The 15,880-nt window shown below is 34.9% G+C and overlaps 2 protein-coding genes across 5 annotated transcripts in view; one reads left to right on the top strand and one right to left on the bottom strand.

Annotated features, from left to right (window-relative positions):
- The window catches only part of FAM227B (family with sequence similarity 227 member B), a 268,773-nt gene that overhangs the window by 92,237 nt on the left and 160,656 nt on the right, over positions 1-15,880 (bottom strand). The gene's annotated exons all lie outside the window — the stretch shown is intronic.
- The window catches only part of FGF7 (fibroblast growth factor 7), a 61,847-nt gene continuing 57,698 nt past the window's right edge, over positions 11,732-15,880 (top strand). Inside the window, exons 1-2 of the mRNA XM_036842852.1 lie at positions 11,732-11,989; positions 12,587-13,141. Coding sequence (XP_036698747.1) covers positions 12,856-13,141 — 286 coding nt within the window. The 5' untranslated portion in view covers positions 11,732-11,989; positions 12,587-12,855. The remainder of the gene's footprint in view (positions 11,990-12,586; positions 13,142-15,880) is intronic.

The following is a 15,880-nucleotide window of genomic DNA, read 5'->3' as shown; positions in this document are numbered from 1 at the left end:
TTCATATTTTCTATTTCTTCCTGGTTCAGTCTCGGCAGTTTGTGCATTTCTAAGAATCTGTCCATTTCTTCCAGGTTGTCCATTTTATTGGCATAGAGTTGCTTGTAGTAATCTCTCATGATCTTTTGTATTTCTGCAGTGTCAGTGGTTACTTCTCCTTTTTCATTTCTAATTCTATTGATTTGAGTCTTCTCCCTTTTTCTCTTGAAGAGTCTGGCTAATGGTTTATCAATTTTGTTTATCTTCTCAAAGAACCAGCTTTTAGTTTCATTGATTTTTGCTATTGTTTCCTTCATTTCTTTTTCATTTATTTCTGACCTAATCTTTATGATTTCTTTCCCTCTGCTGGCTTTGGGGTATTTTTGTTCTTCTTTCTCTAATTGCTTTAGGTGCAAGGTTAGGTTGTTTATTCGAGATGTTTCCTATTTCTTGAGGTAGGCTTGTATTGCTATAAACTTCCCTCTTAGCACTGCTTTTGCTGCGTCCCATAGGTTTTGGGTCGTCGTATCTCCATTGTCATTTGTTTCTAGGTATTTTTTGATTTCCCCTTTGATTTCTTCAGTGATCACTTCGTTATTAAGTAGTGTATTGTGTAGCCTCCATGTGTTTGTATTTTTTACAGATCTTTTCCTGTAATTGATATCTAGTCTCATAGCGTTGTGGTCGGAAAAGATACTTGATACGATTTCAATTTTCTTAAATTTACCAAGGCTTGATTTGTGACCCAAGATATGATCTATCCTGGAGAATGTTCCATGAGCACTTGAGAAAAATGTGTATTCTGTTGTTTTTGGGTGGAATGTCCTATAAACATCAATTAAGTCCATCTTGTTTAATGTATCATTTAAAGCTTGTGTTTCCTTATTTATTTTCATTTTGGATGATCTGTCCATTGGTGAAAGTGGGGTGTTAAAGTCCCCTACTATGATTGTGTTGCTGCCGATTTCCCCTTTTATGGCTGTTAGTATTTGCCTTATGTATTGAGGTGCTCCTATGTTGGGTGCATAAATATTTACAATTGTTATACCTTCCTCTTGGATCGATCCCTTGATCATTATACAGTGTCCTTCTTTGTCTCTTGTAATAGTCTTTATTTTAAAGTCTATTTTGTCTGATACTAAAATTGCTACTCCAGCTTTCTTTTGATTTCCATTTGCATGGAATATCTTTTTCCATCCCCTCACTTTCAGTCTGTATGTGTCTCTAGGTCTGAAGTGGGTCTCTTGTAGACAGCATATATAAGGGTCTTGTTTTTGTATCCATTCAGCCAGCCTGTGTCTTTTGGTGGGAGCATTTAATCCATTTACATTCAAGGTAATTATCGATATGTATGTTCCTATTCCCATTTTCTTAAATGTTTTGGGTTTGTTATTGTAGGTGTTAGAAAGGTCTTTTGTGACCAGATTTAAACCATCCCTTCTCCTCCCTTCTCCTTCAAGTTATTTGTTACCATAGTACCTATTTATTTCTTCCTGCAATATAATCAGAATTCTTTTATATGTTCATAATCTGTCCCCTCCTCCATGATTTAAGCTCCATGAAGTCAGGGACCTTGCTTATCTTACCGAACAGTATATCTCTATCATATTGCATACTACCTAAATACACAGTAAAGGTTGATTTGAAGCAAGTAGCTGAGTTCATCAAGGGACAAAGATTTTATTGCATCATTGAAAACTCAATATGTAAAATTTCAAAGGAAATATCTGATAATTGCTTACATGACTCTTGGGTTCCTCACCAGACTGAAGATATAAGAGAGAAGAAAGAAAGAGAGGAGAGTGGAGGCAGAGAAAGTAGGGAGAGGGAGAAGGAGAGAGACAATTTGTGAGGAGGATTTCTTCTCTGTTAGTTCCCTTCCCTACCAAGAGACGTGAGGAGCAGGTGAATCTCCCGTTACCTTAAATCTAGTGAGACAGGTGTTTTGGAAGTGTTGATCATCACAGAGGATGTTGGAACAGAAGTTCCCATGTTAGAAAAAGAAGACTAGAATTTTATTCAGGAAAAATGGAGGTGTTACTGAATACTTTTGAGCAGAAAAATAACATGATTACAACTGTGCTTTAGGAAGATTAACTTGATAGCAACACATAAAATGGATTGGAGGTTGGAGAGAGGAGATGAAAGGAGATGGGTTAGGATAGGACTGACATGAAAGGTAACAATTACTTGACTTAGGATGTGAAGGTAACAACCGATAGGAAGAAACAGGTGTTGAAGAAATTGTGGTTGTAGAATTGATAATTTTTGGAATTGATTAGCGGGAGAACTCATTATGACTTAGTTAATATTAAATACAATTGAAGGGAAAATATGAGTAATATTTAAAGATAGCAAGAAGGTTTAGTTTGAAAAGAAAGCCAGGGAGAAGTATGAACCTCCTTTCTCTTATGCATGAGTTATTTTGTTAGCTGCCAGTTTTACATGGACCTATATTTTACCAGATGCCTGGCTTTCTGTGAGTGTATCTTTATACTAAGGATGTTGGACTCCATAACTTTCTTCTTCTTTACTACCATAATTATCTCTATTTTATCTCCTACTTCTACTTTTGAAAAGTTCATCTAGTGCTGAAAAGTCATGGTTTTAAAGCTAATGAATGAAAAATTAAAACAATTTTGTAATTAACACACTGACATCCACGACATTAAAAAAATTGCTAATTTTACTCCTCCTTTTGCTATGTAGGCAATGCATATGGAACCAAAGAATGACAATTTAAAGCAAAGAATGTAATAACCCTAACTGCACAGAGTATTTGTTGTTTTTCATAATGTTTTCCTAGGGGTGAAGCAAAACTCTCTCCATAGCCATTATAACAATTTCCAACTGTTAGAGTGGCACTAGGCTGTCAAAAACAGGCACTAATGTATTGCCCTGAATCAAGGAGACTGAGTCTTTGCTAAAGTTAAGCATTAATTTAAAGGGTGTCAAGGCGATCAAGAGTAAATTATATAATGTAACTTCATTATACAGAAAAAAGAACAGCTAGAGACTCTAGAGATCTTGCTCCAGGTCCAAAGTTGTTTAGTAAGTTAAAAACATAATTTCAAGAGCTTGAATTCTAGATTAGCATTTTAGATAACTTTTTATAAATATAAAATGAAATAAAACAAATTTGTATAGACTCAGAGACACAAAGAGTCTAGATACATTTGTCAACTGAGGTATTTATATAGTTGAGTCACAGGCACACCACAATTTTGAGCATATGACTCAGACTTTGTATCTTATATACAGTTAGTTTTTAAATGTTAGGGCACAAGAGTAAGCATAAAGTTTGCATAACTGAAGATTTATAGGAATCCCAGGCTTGCTCAATTACTTTTGGGATTTTACTCCAGAGTTTAAACTACTGTCTTCGACCAGGTCTATAAGGTCTATAAGTAGACATGCCTGTACTCCGGCTTCCTATTACACTTAGAATAAACCCAAACTCCTATTACCATGACCTTCAAAGTTCTTTATGATCTGGCTCCTGTCTGCTTTTCCAGTTTCACTAATCTCTCACTCCTTTTCCCATTGCTCATGTACTTCATTAATATTGGCCTTCTTTCAGTTCTTGGAACACACCAAGGTCAGTCTTGTTCCAGGCGTCTCAAAATTTACCTCCTCAGGTGGGCCCTTCTTACTTAAAGTAGGTCCCTCTACCCATTTACCTCTCTGCCTCCTATCTTCTTGAATACCTTCTTTGTATCCCATCCACACCCACCCTGCCTCTACCACACACAAATGCCAAAGATCAGCGCGTTTATGTTCTCCCACTGGGATGCATACTCTTTAAGTGCAAAGACCACTTCTAGAATACTCACCATTGTATCATGAAAAGTCCAAGACAACATCTGGCACCCAGTAGGTATTTGATAAATATTTGTTAAGTGAATGAATCAAGGAAGTGAGAAATGTTGGTTGTATGGCATGATTCAAAGTTGAGACTGAATTTATGAAATGGGACTGACAGAAGAAAAGATGAAGATAAATCCATAGTGTGGTGATGGTGGCGGGAATGTAGTGGAAATAAATCTTGGACCACAATCTCAAATATGCAAGGGATAACATATAACTTTACGTTTATAAATCAACCTAGCTTCAACTTTGAGAATTTCAACGCCCCTTACCTCCCACCCCCAGTTAGTAGAAAACTTATGTCAATTATTCTTGGGTTCCCCTCTTCTGCTTCAAGGTGAGATAGAATTCAAGGGGTTTATTCAGGGCCAAGGCAAGGACTTCTGGTTGTTGAGTCATTTGTCTACTCTGGTTACTTCTGGGTGTTCACTGACTCTGCTCACACAGTTCCTTCAGGTCTGAGTTCTCTGCTCTTCCAGATTTCTTTTAAAACATCTTTTAAAACATGGGAAATCTTTATGAGGGGTGCTTATGAGCCAGTCTGTTTAGACACATGGGCAGGCTTTACACTTTGGAGTTTTGCTGCTTCTGCTGTGTGCTGTGGAGTTACCAGAAATGTAGAGCTAGGTTTCCCAAATAGACTTTTCTCTATGCTGCCTGTTCTATGGACTCTACCTTCTCTGGGATGCCTCTCAAAGGCACTTTTATGTTTCACTTCTTTTCAGGGAATTTAGCACAGTTTTTTTTTTTTTTTTTCTTAAACTCCAGACTTTATGTGTAAACTACATGCATATGTATGACTGAATATTTTTTTTTAAACTGTATTCCTAATTTCCTCTAAAATGGCTTTCCAAAGCTGGCATCTAAAGAGTTCTATCATCTTCTCAACTCAAAAGAGCCTTAGGATCATCTTTGACTCCCCCTTTTTCTTCTTCTTTCTTAGTAAATGAAATTACTGGCTTCAAAATAGCTTTTCTTTCTCTTCCCACTGCCAATCTGTTGATTCTGGAAGTTATCATCGCACACTAGAACCTACTGTAATAGCGTCTTGATTTGTCTCCATGCTAGTTTTCTGCTCCCCAAACCATCCTTTATACCATCACAAGATAAATGAACCTATTACTATCCATTTCCAAAATACTTCATAGCTCCTAATTGTTTCCCAGTTGAGGTGAGATGATTTGGCTTGTTATTTATGGTCCTGAATGATTTGAACCCTCCATTCTCTTGCCTGCATTCCTTCTAGACTCTCCCCAACCTCTTTGTTAAATTATTCTCTTTAGTAAAAATTTTACACTGCTCATGTATCTCATTACTTGCACTTGTAAATATTGCATGAACTAGAATATTCTCGTCCCAGCCTACTTACCAGCTGTACTTCTCTAAACTGTCCTAACAGTTATTCCCTAATTCTTTGAAGAGATCACTTTGTGCAGCCTTTTGATAATCGTTCTATTATTGTCTTGAATTACAAATTATAAATTTATTGTTATTTACTTTTCACGTTTTCTTTCCCTAATTAGACTGTGGACTTCTCTTTATTTTATTTTTTATTTTATTTTTTTAACATCTTTATTGGAGTATAATTACTTTAAAATGGTGTTACTTCCTGCTGTATAACAAAGTGAATCAGCTTTACATATACATATATCCCCATATCTCCTCCCTCTTGTGTCTCCCTCCCACTCTCCCTATCCCACCCCTCTAGGTGGACACAAAGCACTGAGCTGATCTCCCTGTGCTATGTGGCTGCTTCCCACTAGCTTTCTATTTTACATTTGGTAGCGTATATATGTCCATGCCACTCTCTCACTTCGTCCCAGCTTACCCTTCCCCCTCTCCATGTCTTCTAGTCCATTCTCTACGTCTGCATCTTTAGTCTATTCCTATCTTGCCCCTAGGTTCTTCAGAACCATTTTTTGTTGTTGTTTTTTAGATTCCATATATATGCGTTAGCATATGGTATTTGTTTTTCTGACTTACTTCACTCTGTTTGACAGTCTCTAGGTCCATCCACCTCACTACAAATAACTCAATTTCATTTCTTTTTATGGCTGAGTAATATTCCATTGCATATGTGTGCCACATCTTCTTTATCTATTCATTTGGTGATGGACACTTCGGTTGCTTCCATGTCCTGGCTATTGTAAATACAGCTGCAATGAACATTGTGGTACATGACTCTTTTTGAATTATGGTTTTCTCAGGGTATATGCCCAGTAGTGGGATCGCTGGGTCGTATGGTAGTTCTATTTTTAGTTTTTTAAGGAACCTCCATGCTGTTCTCCATAGTGGCTGTATCAATTTACATTCCCACCAACAGTGCAAGAGGGCTCCCTTTTCTCCACACCCTCTCCAGCATTTATTGTTGGTAGATTTTTTGATGATGGCCATTCTGACCAGTGTGAGATGATATCTCATTGTAGTTTTGATTTGCATTTCTCTAATATTAATGATGTTGAGCATCCTTCCATGTGTTTGTTGGCAATCTGTATATCTTCTCTGGAGAAATGTCTATTTAGGTCTTCTGCCCATTTTTGGATTGGGTTGTTTGTTTTTTTGGATATTGAGCTACATAAGCTGCTTGTAAATTTTGGAGATTAATCCTTTGTCAGTTGCTGCATTTGCAAATACTTTCTGAGGGTTGTCTTTTCATCTTGTTTATAGTTTCCTTTGCTGTGCAAAAGCTTTTAAGTTTCATTAGGTCCCATTTGTTTATTCTTATTTTTATTTCCATTTCTCTAGAAGGTGGGTCAAAAAGGATCTTGCTGTGATTTATGTCATAGAGTGTTCTGCCTATGTTTCCCTCTAAGAGTTTGATAGTGTCTGGCCTTATATTTAGGTCTTTGATCCATTTTAAGCTTATTTTTGTGTATGGTGTTAGGGAGTGTTCTAATTTCATTCCTTTACATGTAGCTGTCCAGTTTTCCCAGCACCACTTATTCAAGAGGCTGTCTTTTCTCCACTGTATATTCTTGCCACCTTTATCAAAGATAAGGTGACCATATGTGCGTGGGTTTATCTCTGGGCTTTCTATCCTGTTCCATTGACCTATAATTCTGTTTTTGTGCCAGTACCATACTGTCTTGATTACTGTAGCTTTGTAGTATAGTCTGAAGTCAGGGAGCCTGATTCCTCCAGCTCCATTTTTCTTTCTCAAGATTGCTTTGGCTATTCGGGGTCTCTTGTGTCTCCATACAAATTGTGAGATTTTTTTGTTCTAGTTCTGTGAAAGATGCCAGTGGTAGTTTGATAGGATTGCATTGAATCTGTAGATTGCTTTGGGTAGTAGAGTCATTTTCACAATGTTGATTCTTCCAATCCAAGAACACGGTATATCTCTCCATCTGTTTCTATCATCTTTAATTTCTTTCATCAGTGTCTTATAATTTTCTGCATACAGGTCTTTTGTCTCCTTAGGTAGGTTTATTCCTAGATATTTTATTCTTTTTGTTGCAATGGTAAATGGGAGTGGTTTCTTAATTTCACTTTCAGATTTTTCATCATTAGTGTATACGAAAGCAAGAGATTTCTGTGCATTAATTTTGTAACCTGCTACTTTACCAAATTCATTGATTATCTCTAGTAGTTTTCTGGTAGCATCTTTAGGGTTCTCTGTATAGTATCATGTCATCTGCAAACAGTGACAGCTTTACTTCTTCTTTTCCAATTTGGATTCCTTTTATTTTTTTTTCCTTCTCTGATTGCTGTGGCTAAAACTTCCAAAACTATGTTGAATAATAGTGGTGAGAGTGGGCAACCTTGTCTTGTTCCTGATCTTAGTGGAAATGCTTTCAGTTTTTCACCATTGAGAATGATGTTTGCTGTGGGTTTGTCATAGATGGCTTTTATTATGTTGAGGTAGGTTCCCTCTATGCCCACTTTCTGGAGAGTTTTTATCATAAATGGGTGTTGAATTTTGTCAAAAGTTTTTTCTGTATCTATTGAGATGATCATATGGTTTTTCTCCTTCAATTTGTTAATATGGTGTATCACATTGATTGATTTCCGTATATTGAAGAATCCTTGCATTCCTGGGATAATCCCCACTTGATCATGGTGTATGATCCTTTTGATGTGCTGTTGGATTCTGTTTGCTACTATTTTGTTGAGGATTTTTGCATCTATGTTCATCAGTGAAATTGGCCTGCAGTTTTCTTTCTTTGTGACAACTTTGTCTGGTTTTGGTATCAGGGTGATGGTGGCCTCGTAGAATGAGTTTGGGAGTGTTCATCCCTCTGCTATATTTTGGAAGAGTTTGAGAAGGATAGGTGTTAGCTCTTCTCTAAATGTTTGATAGAATTCGCCTGTGAAGCCATGTGGTCCTGGGCTTTTGTTTGTTGGAAGGTTTTTAATCACAGTTTCAATTTCAGTGCTTGTGATTGGTCTGTTCATATTTTCTATTTCTTCCTCGTTCAGTCGCGGAAGTTGTGCATTTCTAAGAATTTGCCCATTTCTTCCAGGTTGTCCATTTTAATGGCATATAGTTGATTGTAGTAATCTCTCATGATCCTTTGTACTTTTGCAGTGTCAGTTGTTACTTCTCCTTTTTCATTTCTAATTCTACTGACTTGAGTATTCTCCCTTTTTTTCTTGATGAGTCTGGCTAATGGTTTATCAATTTTGTTTATCTTCTCAAAGAACCAGCTTTTAGTTTTATTGATCTTTGCTACCATTGCCTTCATTTCTTTTTCATTTATTTCTGATCTGATCTTTATGATTTCTTTCCTTCTGCTAACTGTGAGTTTTTTTGTTCTTGTTTCTCTAATTGTTTTAGGTGTAAGGTTAGGTTGTTTATTTGAGATGTTTCTTGTTTCTTAAGGTAGGACTGTATTGCTATAAACTTCCCTCTTAGAACTGCTTTTGCTGCCTCCCATAGGTATTGGGTCATCGTGTTTTCATCATCATTTGTTTCCAGGTATTTTTTGATTTCCTGTTTGATTTCTTCAGTGATTGCTTGGTTACTAAGTAGTGTATTGTTTAGCCTCCATGTATTTGTATTTTTTACAGATTTTTCCCTGTAATTGATATCTAGTCTCATAGCGTTGTGGTCGGAAAAGATACTTGATAGGATTTCAATTTTCTTAAATTTACCAAGGCTTGATTTGTGACCCAAGATATGATCTATCCTGGAGAATGTTCCATGAGCACTTGAGAAGAAAGTGTATTCTGTTGTTTTTGGATGGAATGTCCTATAAATATCAATTAAGTCCATCTTGTTTAATGTATCATTTAAAGCTTGTGTTTCCTTATTTATTTTCATTTTGGATGATCTGTCCATTGGTGAATGTGGCGTGTTAAAGTCCCCTACTATGATTGTGTTACTGTCAATTTCCCCTTTTATGGCTGTATTTGCCTTATGTATTGAGGTGCTCCTATGTTGGGTGCATAAATATTTACAATTGTTATATCTTCTTCTTGGATCGATCCCTTGATCGTTATGTAGTGTCCTTCTTTGTCTCTTGTAATAGTCTTTATTTTAAAGTCTATTTTGTCTGATATGAGAATTGCTACTCCAGCATTCTTTTGATTTCCATTTGCATGGAATATCTTTTTCCATCCCCTTACTTTCAGTCTGTATGTGTCCCTAGGTCTGAAGTGGGTCTCCTGTAGACAGCATATATACAGGTCTTGTTTTTGTATCCATTCAGCCAGTCTATGTCTTTTGGTTGGAGCATTTAATCCATTTACATTTAAGGTAGTTATCGCTATGTATGTTCCTATTACCATTTTCTTAATTGTTTTGGGTTTGTTATTGTAGGTCTTTTCCTTCTCTTGTGTTTTCTGCCTAGAGAAGTTCCTTTAGCATTTGTTGTAAAGCTGGTTTGGTGGTGCTGAATTCTCTTAGCTTTTGCTTGTCTGTACAGGTTTTAATTTCTCCATTGAATCTGAATGAGATCCTTGCTGGGTAGAGTAATCTTGGTTATAGGTATTTCCCTTTCATCACTTTAAATATGTCCTACCACTCCCTCCTGGCTTGCAGAGTTTCTGCTGAAAGATCAGCTGTTAACCTTATGGGGATTCCATTGTATGTTATTTGTTGTTTTTCCCTTGCTGTTTTTAATATTTTTTCTTTGTATTTAATTTTTGATAGTTTGATTAATATGTGTCTTGGCGTGTTTCTCCTTGGATTTATCCTGAATGGGACTCTCAGTGCTTCCTGGACTTGATTGATTATTTCCTTTCCCATGTTAGGAAAGGTTTCAACTATATTCTCTTCAAATATTTTCTCAGTCCTTTTGAGACAATCCATTTTTAAATTTAAGTCTTGAGCATTTTATTAGCAATTTTTGACCTCTGATCTATTGATTTCTTAGTATAAAATCTGTAGGGTCAATTTGGAACAGATGAATTTAGTAGCTCTTGAATATCTTTACATGTGAATTAACTGTTAATAATTTTCATTTCTTTAGAAGAAATATCCAAGTCCTAGGAGTTCTGACCCTGCTCAGTATTGTTGCCTACAAAACTAATGGAGGTATGATTCAGATCACAGTAGCATCATACTTTTTTTTTTTTTTCTTTTTCCCCCTTCTAGAGAAATACATGATGGAATATTTTGTAGCTATCTAGCTTTCAACAGAGGCAATTAAGGAAGGGCCATCCTCTTCTGCTCTAATTAACTTAGAAATGTCATATTTGGTGCCTTAAGAATAACTGAGTATGTTTAAACTACGCTGTGCTATTGATTCTGTTCCCCAAAAGCATAGACACAAAGGGAAATCACATAAATTATAATACAACTGAACGTACTTAATTTTCTTTTCCTATTTGGTCTACATGCACCACCTGGTGGTAAAGTAGTGCATTTCAAATGCAGTGTTTGTGTGTGTGTGTGTGTGTGTGTATGTGTGTGTGTGTGTACGTGTGTGTTGGGGGTATTTAATATGGGAAAGAGAATTTTAATATGTATTCCTAAATATTGTTTTATGTTAACAATGCAATTATTTTGCAACAAATATCTAATAAAACACTAGAACGCTACTATATACACGTTAGAACAGGAAATAAAGGGGAGAATAACTCATGTTGGAAAGCAAAGTAGCATTCTCTTATTTGCATGAGCTATATCTCTTAAAATTCCATCCCTAAATTAACATTTATTTATTGCATTTATGTTCTTATTAAGGGTAAGAGGCAAACATTGATAACCAATATAAAACCATATAAAAATTTTTTTATTTTTTATTTTTAAGAATAATAATTTTAAGAGTATGTATCTTCTTCCTTATCTTAGTAGTTAGTGTTAGTAACAAGTCACAGAATTTTAAAAATACAAGGCACAATAGAATCATCTAGACTAATTTTACAAATGTAGCAGCTGAGATTCAGAAACTTCAGGTGACTTGCCCAGGTCATACTGGTAATTAGTGGCCCAACTCAAATAAGAATGTTGTTATTCTTACTTTCAGTCTAGTAGCATAAGATATAAAATTATACTCATATACAATGCTGAAATATCTCTGTATGAAGAGATATACCCTTAACTCAGCTATATAGTTCTTGAAGACAGTAAGATGTGAATTAATACACATTAGTAGTTTCATTCTAACATTCTGAACACAAAGGAATAATAGTAGAAATGCATGCATCATAAAGCTATGTAAAAGATTTTAAATTAAAAAAATCCCTTTTACATACATGTTCCAAGGAATATTTTCAACTTATATACAACTGCTATGTTATAAGACAATCTAAAAAATTCCCTTTCCCCTTCTAACTGCTTCAGAATCCGAGATTTGTTTCTACAAAGTAGGTACCCAGTTGTAGATCTGAGCATAAACCATGTTCATAGCTCCCTCTCATGACCATTGAATGAATACTATACAAGCCTCCTTTATTCTCGCTGTTGTATTCAACTAACAGCTCACTGGTTAAGTTTTAATTGCTTCCAATGAGGTCAGCAAAGGTATTTATCGAAAAGCCCTGAATAAAAGGCTCCACACACACACACACAAGCTCACACGCGCTCACATACACAGAGAAAATCCTCTTGCCTGTTGATTTATGGAAACAATTATGATTCTGCTGGAGAATTTCTCAGCTGAGAAATAGTTTGTAGCTACAGTAGAGAGGCTCAAGTTGCACAGGGCAGACAACAGACATGGAATTCTTGTGTATCCAGCTGTTATCAACAGAACAAGTAAGTGACTGTTATTTGTCTTTAAAAATAACGCTGAATATTTGTTAGTAGTTTATCTCTTTTTCTGGTTTTAGTACTGAGGGGAAAAGTAAAGTTACCAGATTTTTGAGCTGTGAGATTATCTATAGTAATTCTGTTGTAGAACTTACATAAAGATAAGGTTGAAATTCTCCAGAGCAATCCTGACATTTAACTTGAGAAATGTGGGCAGTTCAGGAGAAAATAACTGAGAAACCACAAACGTAAAAGAATATAATAAAGAAATCTAGGGAAAAGCATTTATATTTTGTTAATAGTAATTTTAGAACTTAATTTAAATCAACAGCTCTAATTGCAGGATGTTTCTTACCAAGTACGAACTGGAATGAATGGTACAATCATATTCTGATTTGTCTCTACTAATGCATAACTTTTGTAAATCTACATACAGAGTGGTAAAGACACTGACATCCTCTGTGAAAGCTGTTTTAAATGTACCTTCACAGTATGAATTACACAGTATGTTATAATAGTATTTACACACTGAAATTTATACATATAATTTTTCATCTTCCTCTCTCTCCTCCCTCCCCATTCTTAATCTCTCATTGCAAACAGAAGTCAAGTAGCAAACAGCAACGCAGCAACTGAGCTTATTACAACCTGTTTTTATAAGGATATACTGACAGAGAGTTATTTAAGGAGGAATTCTATATTGTTATCAGGAACTAAAAGGATAAGGCTAACAACTTGGAGAGTGCAACTACTCTTTCTTAAATCAATCTACAGTTCACAGATAGGACGAGGTCAATGACCTAGGAACAACAATCAACTCAAGATTTAATTTTCATTATGTTATTCATGAACACCCGGGGCACTATACTATAATGCGCAAATGGATACTGACATGGATCCTGCCAAGTTTGCTCTACAGATCATGCTTCCACATTATCTGTCTAGTGGGCACTATATCTTTAGCTTGCAATGACATGACTCCAGAGCAAATGGCTACAAATGTGAACTGTTCCAGCCCCGAGCGACATACAAGAAGTTATGATTACATGGAAGGAGGGGATATAAGAGTGAGAAGACTCTTCTGTCGAACACAGTGGTATCTGAGGATTGATAAACGAGGCAAAGTCAAAGGGACCCAAGAGATGAAGAATAATTACAGTAAGTAATGTTTTTTATTTACAGCACAGCTTATGAACCTTAACAATCTGTGAAAGGATCAATTTTCAAGTGACAAGTTTTCTCAGTCTCTTTTGAAAAAAAAAAAAATTTTCTATTGGCTCTAAATCGGGATAGTTAAACTATGTTCCTAACACCATCTCCTGGAGTAGGGCAAATCTACTAATACTATAGTTGGAGCTGATCACTCAAGCCAATTTGAAAATATATTCTCCATGTCCTAAGCTCAAAATGCTCATATGTTAAGCAAAATGTAAATGCTATTATTCATACTGAAATGTGATTTATTGTCTTCTAGCAAAAGTCATTAGGAACTCTAATAGAGTACTCAGTAAATGCTCACCAAAAATGACTTACCATTAGTTTGAGGAACAGATAATTTTTTAAAATAATTTGATTTCCCTTGAAAAAATATTTCCATGGTGTGAAATACTGAAAATATGCCTTCAGTGACTTGTGTAATTGTGTATAGTTTTAAAACAGAAGGGAATCTGTGGTATCCTCATCTGTTCATATCATAAAGAGCTTGTATTTGATTGCTTAATTATTTACCTAGGCACAAAAATAGGTTCCTTCTAACATTTTCTTTATCTAAATATTCTGTGCCATAAAAGTTCCATGTTACCTTAAGAGAAATGTGAATGTGAAGGAGGAAATAAAAGTGAGTTGGAAGAGATATTAATTCCATGATTTAAATGTAAATAATTACATTTTCCTCAAGAATCAGTTATTCTTTTCATGTTGATATGTCAGGGTTGGATTTATCATTTAGCAGTTATGATTAATAACCAATTTCAAAAGTATTAAGTTTTATGGGGTAAAATATCAATATATACCTGAACATACCTGAACATTAAGAATTTAAAATCTCTGAGTGAAAGGAAATTTTGTTTGTATTACTGGTACTTGAACAATGTTATTATCATATCATTTTGTAATATTATGTATGTTAAAGTCAATTGAAAAAGAATGCATGGGGTGATGGTGTAAACATTTGCCTAGCACAGTGCTAGGATTATAGTGAATATTTAAAACTTTTGCTGCTTGTTTAATAAATGGCTTTTAGGCTTCCAAACTAATGAACCAATATGGGAATATGGGGAATTACGTTTCCAATATGAAAATGAGAGAATCCACTTTTTAAACTATAATTGATATAGAATGTTAAGGCCATTTAAGTGGATTGCTAACAGTATGGTTTTATTATTACCTCTATTAATAATGTTAATGCACTAGTTCTAGAATATTGTTCTGATTATACTGAAGTTTAGGTAAGGAAATAACTACTTGGAGGAAAGTTTTGTGGATAGCTACTTCTCTGTGAGCAACAGAATTTGGCTCACATCAATAAATAAATTTATTTAAAAGTTATTGAGATTTATAATGGATAACAGAACCTGGTGGAGAAAACAGAGCCCAGGTGGAAATTATGACAGATAGGTCCAATGCCTGCCTATGAATGACTCTGGAACAATTTCTTACTTTTTCCAATTCTCATTTTTTTTATCTGTAAGATGTGGGATATGTACAGATGATCTCCAATACACCTTCTAGTTCTTACAGTCTATTTTATTCGAAACCTCAGAATACATAACATAAATGTGAACAATCTAAGTACTCATATAATTGCCATAAACATTGAATGAGATGAAAGTGAATGTTATCTCAATGATAAGTTGAGCTGTCAGAACTAATTTCAAATTGTAACAATAAGGTTACTTAACCTAAACACTATAGAATTCTTCCATATGCTAATTCCTTTTGAATGCTTTTACCAAGTAATGAAAAAGTGAAAAATTAGATGTAAAATCCAGTGAAAGTGAATAATATTCATAATTATTTGGGATCAATTGGAATATCTACGATTGGAATGCATTCAGATATATACGTTTTATTTTATATTAAAATTTCTTGAAACCATGAAACTCAGGTATTTTAAAACATACACAAAATGCTGAAGTTTTTTATAGTTTGAAACACAATTTAGCGCTGACCTTGAGTAACCACAAAGCCAATTTGGCAGATAATTTCTATTCTAACTCTAATTTTACAGTAAGAAAAAGAAAGGAAGAAAAAGGGAGGAAGGAAAGAAGGAAGGAGAGAAGGAAGAAAGAAGGAAGGAAGGAAGGAAGGAAGGAAAGAAAGTCATTTTATATCATTATAAATTAGAATGTCACAATACCAATGTACTAAAAGACATGATATATGTAAATAATCTTCACTTCTATAAGCTTTTCCATAGACTGTATATCTAGTCTATATACTTTCTTGATATGATAAATTTTCCTGGAAAGGGAAACTTACATCGGGATCATTTCAGTAACTCCAAAATTGTTGTCAAGTTGTGCTGCTATCCTATTGAAGAAGAAGCCTGCCAGGCTTCTCCATAAAGAGGGGCTATAGGAAATCCTAAGGCACTCCATTGAAAAATATATGGAGAATAACATAGAACAGAATTCTGATAGTCATTTCCTATTATTCAATTTTAAAATTGAATGCCTCATACATAAAACATGCAAATTGTCACATGTAAAGTTGAAGCTACTGTATCCAGGTACAAAGAAATCCAGGTACAAAGAGAGTGCTCAACAGAATTTTAAAAAGTCAAAGAAAACAAAAAAATTGAAATTATAAAACTTGTAGATTGTTTACATTCCTCAATCCTTAATTGAATTAATGAACAAATGAACAAAAGATGTTTCCTTCCTATTTACATTAAGA

Source organism: Balaenoptera musculus, chromosome 2 (assembly GCF_009873245.2).
Source record: "Balaenoptera musculus isolate JJ_BM4_2016_0621 chromosome 2, mBalMus1.pri.v3, whole genome shotgun sequence".
NCBI classification, from domain to species: Eukaryota; Metazoa; Chordata; class Mammalia; order Artiodactyla; family Balaenopteridae; genus Balaenoptera; species Balaenoptera musculus.
This window is presented reverse-complemented; position numbering and strand designations above follow the sequence as displayed.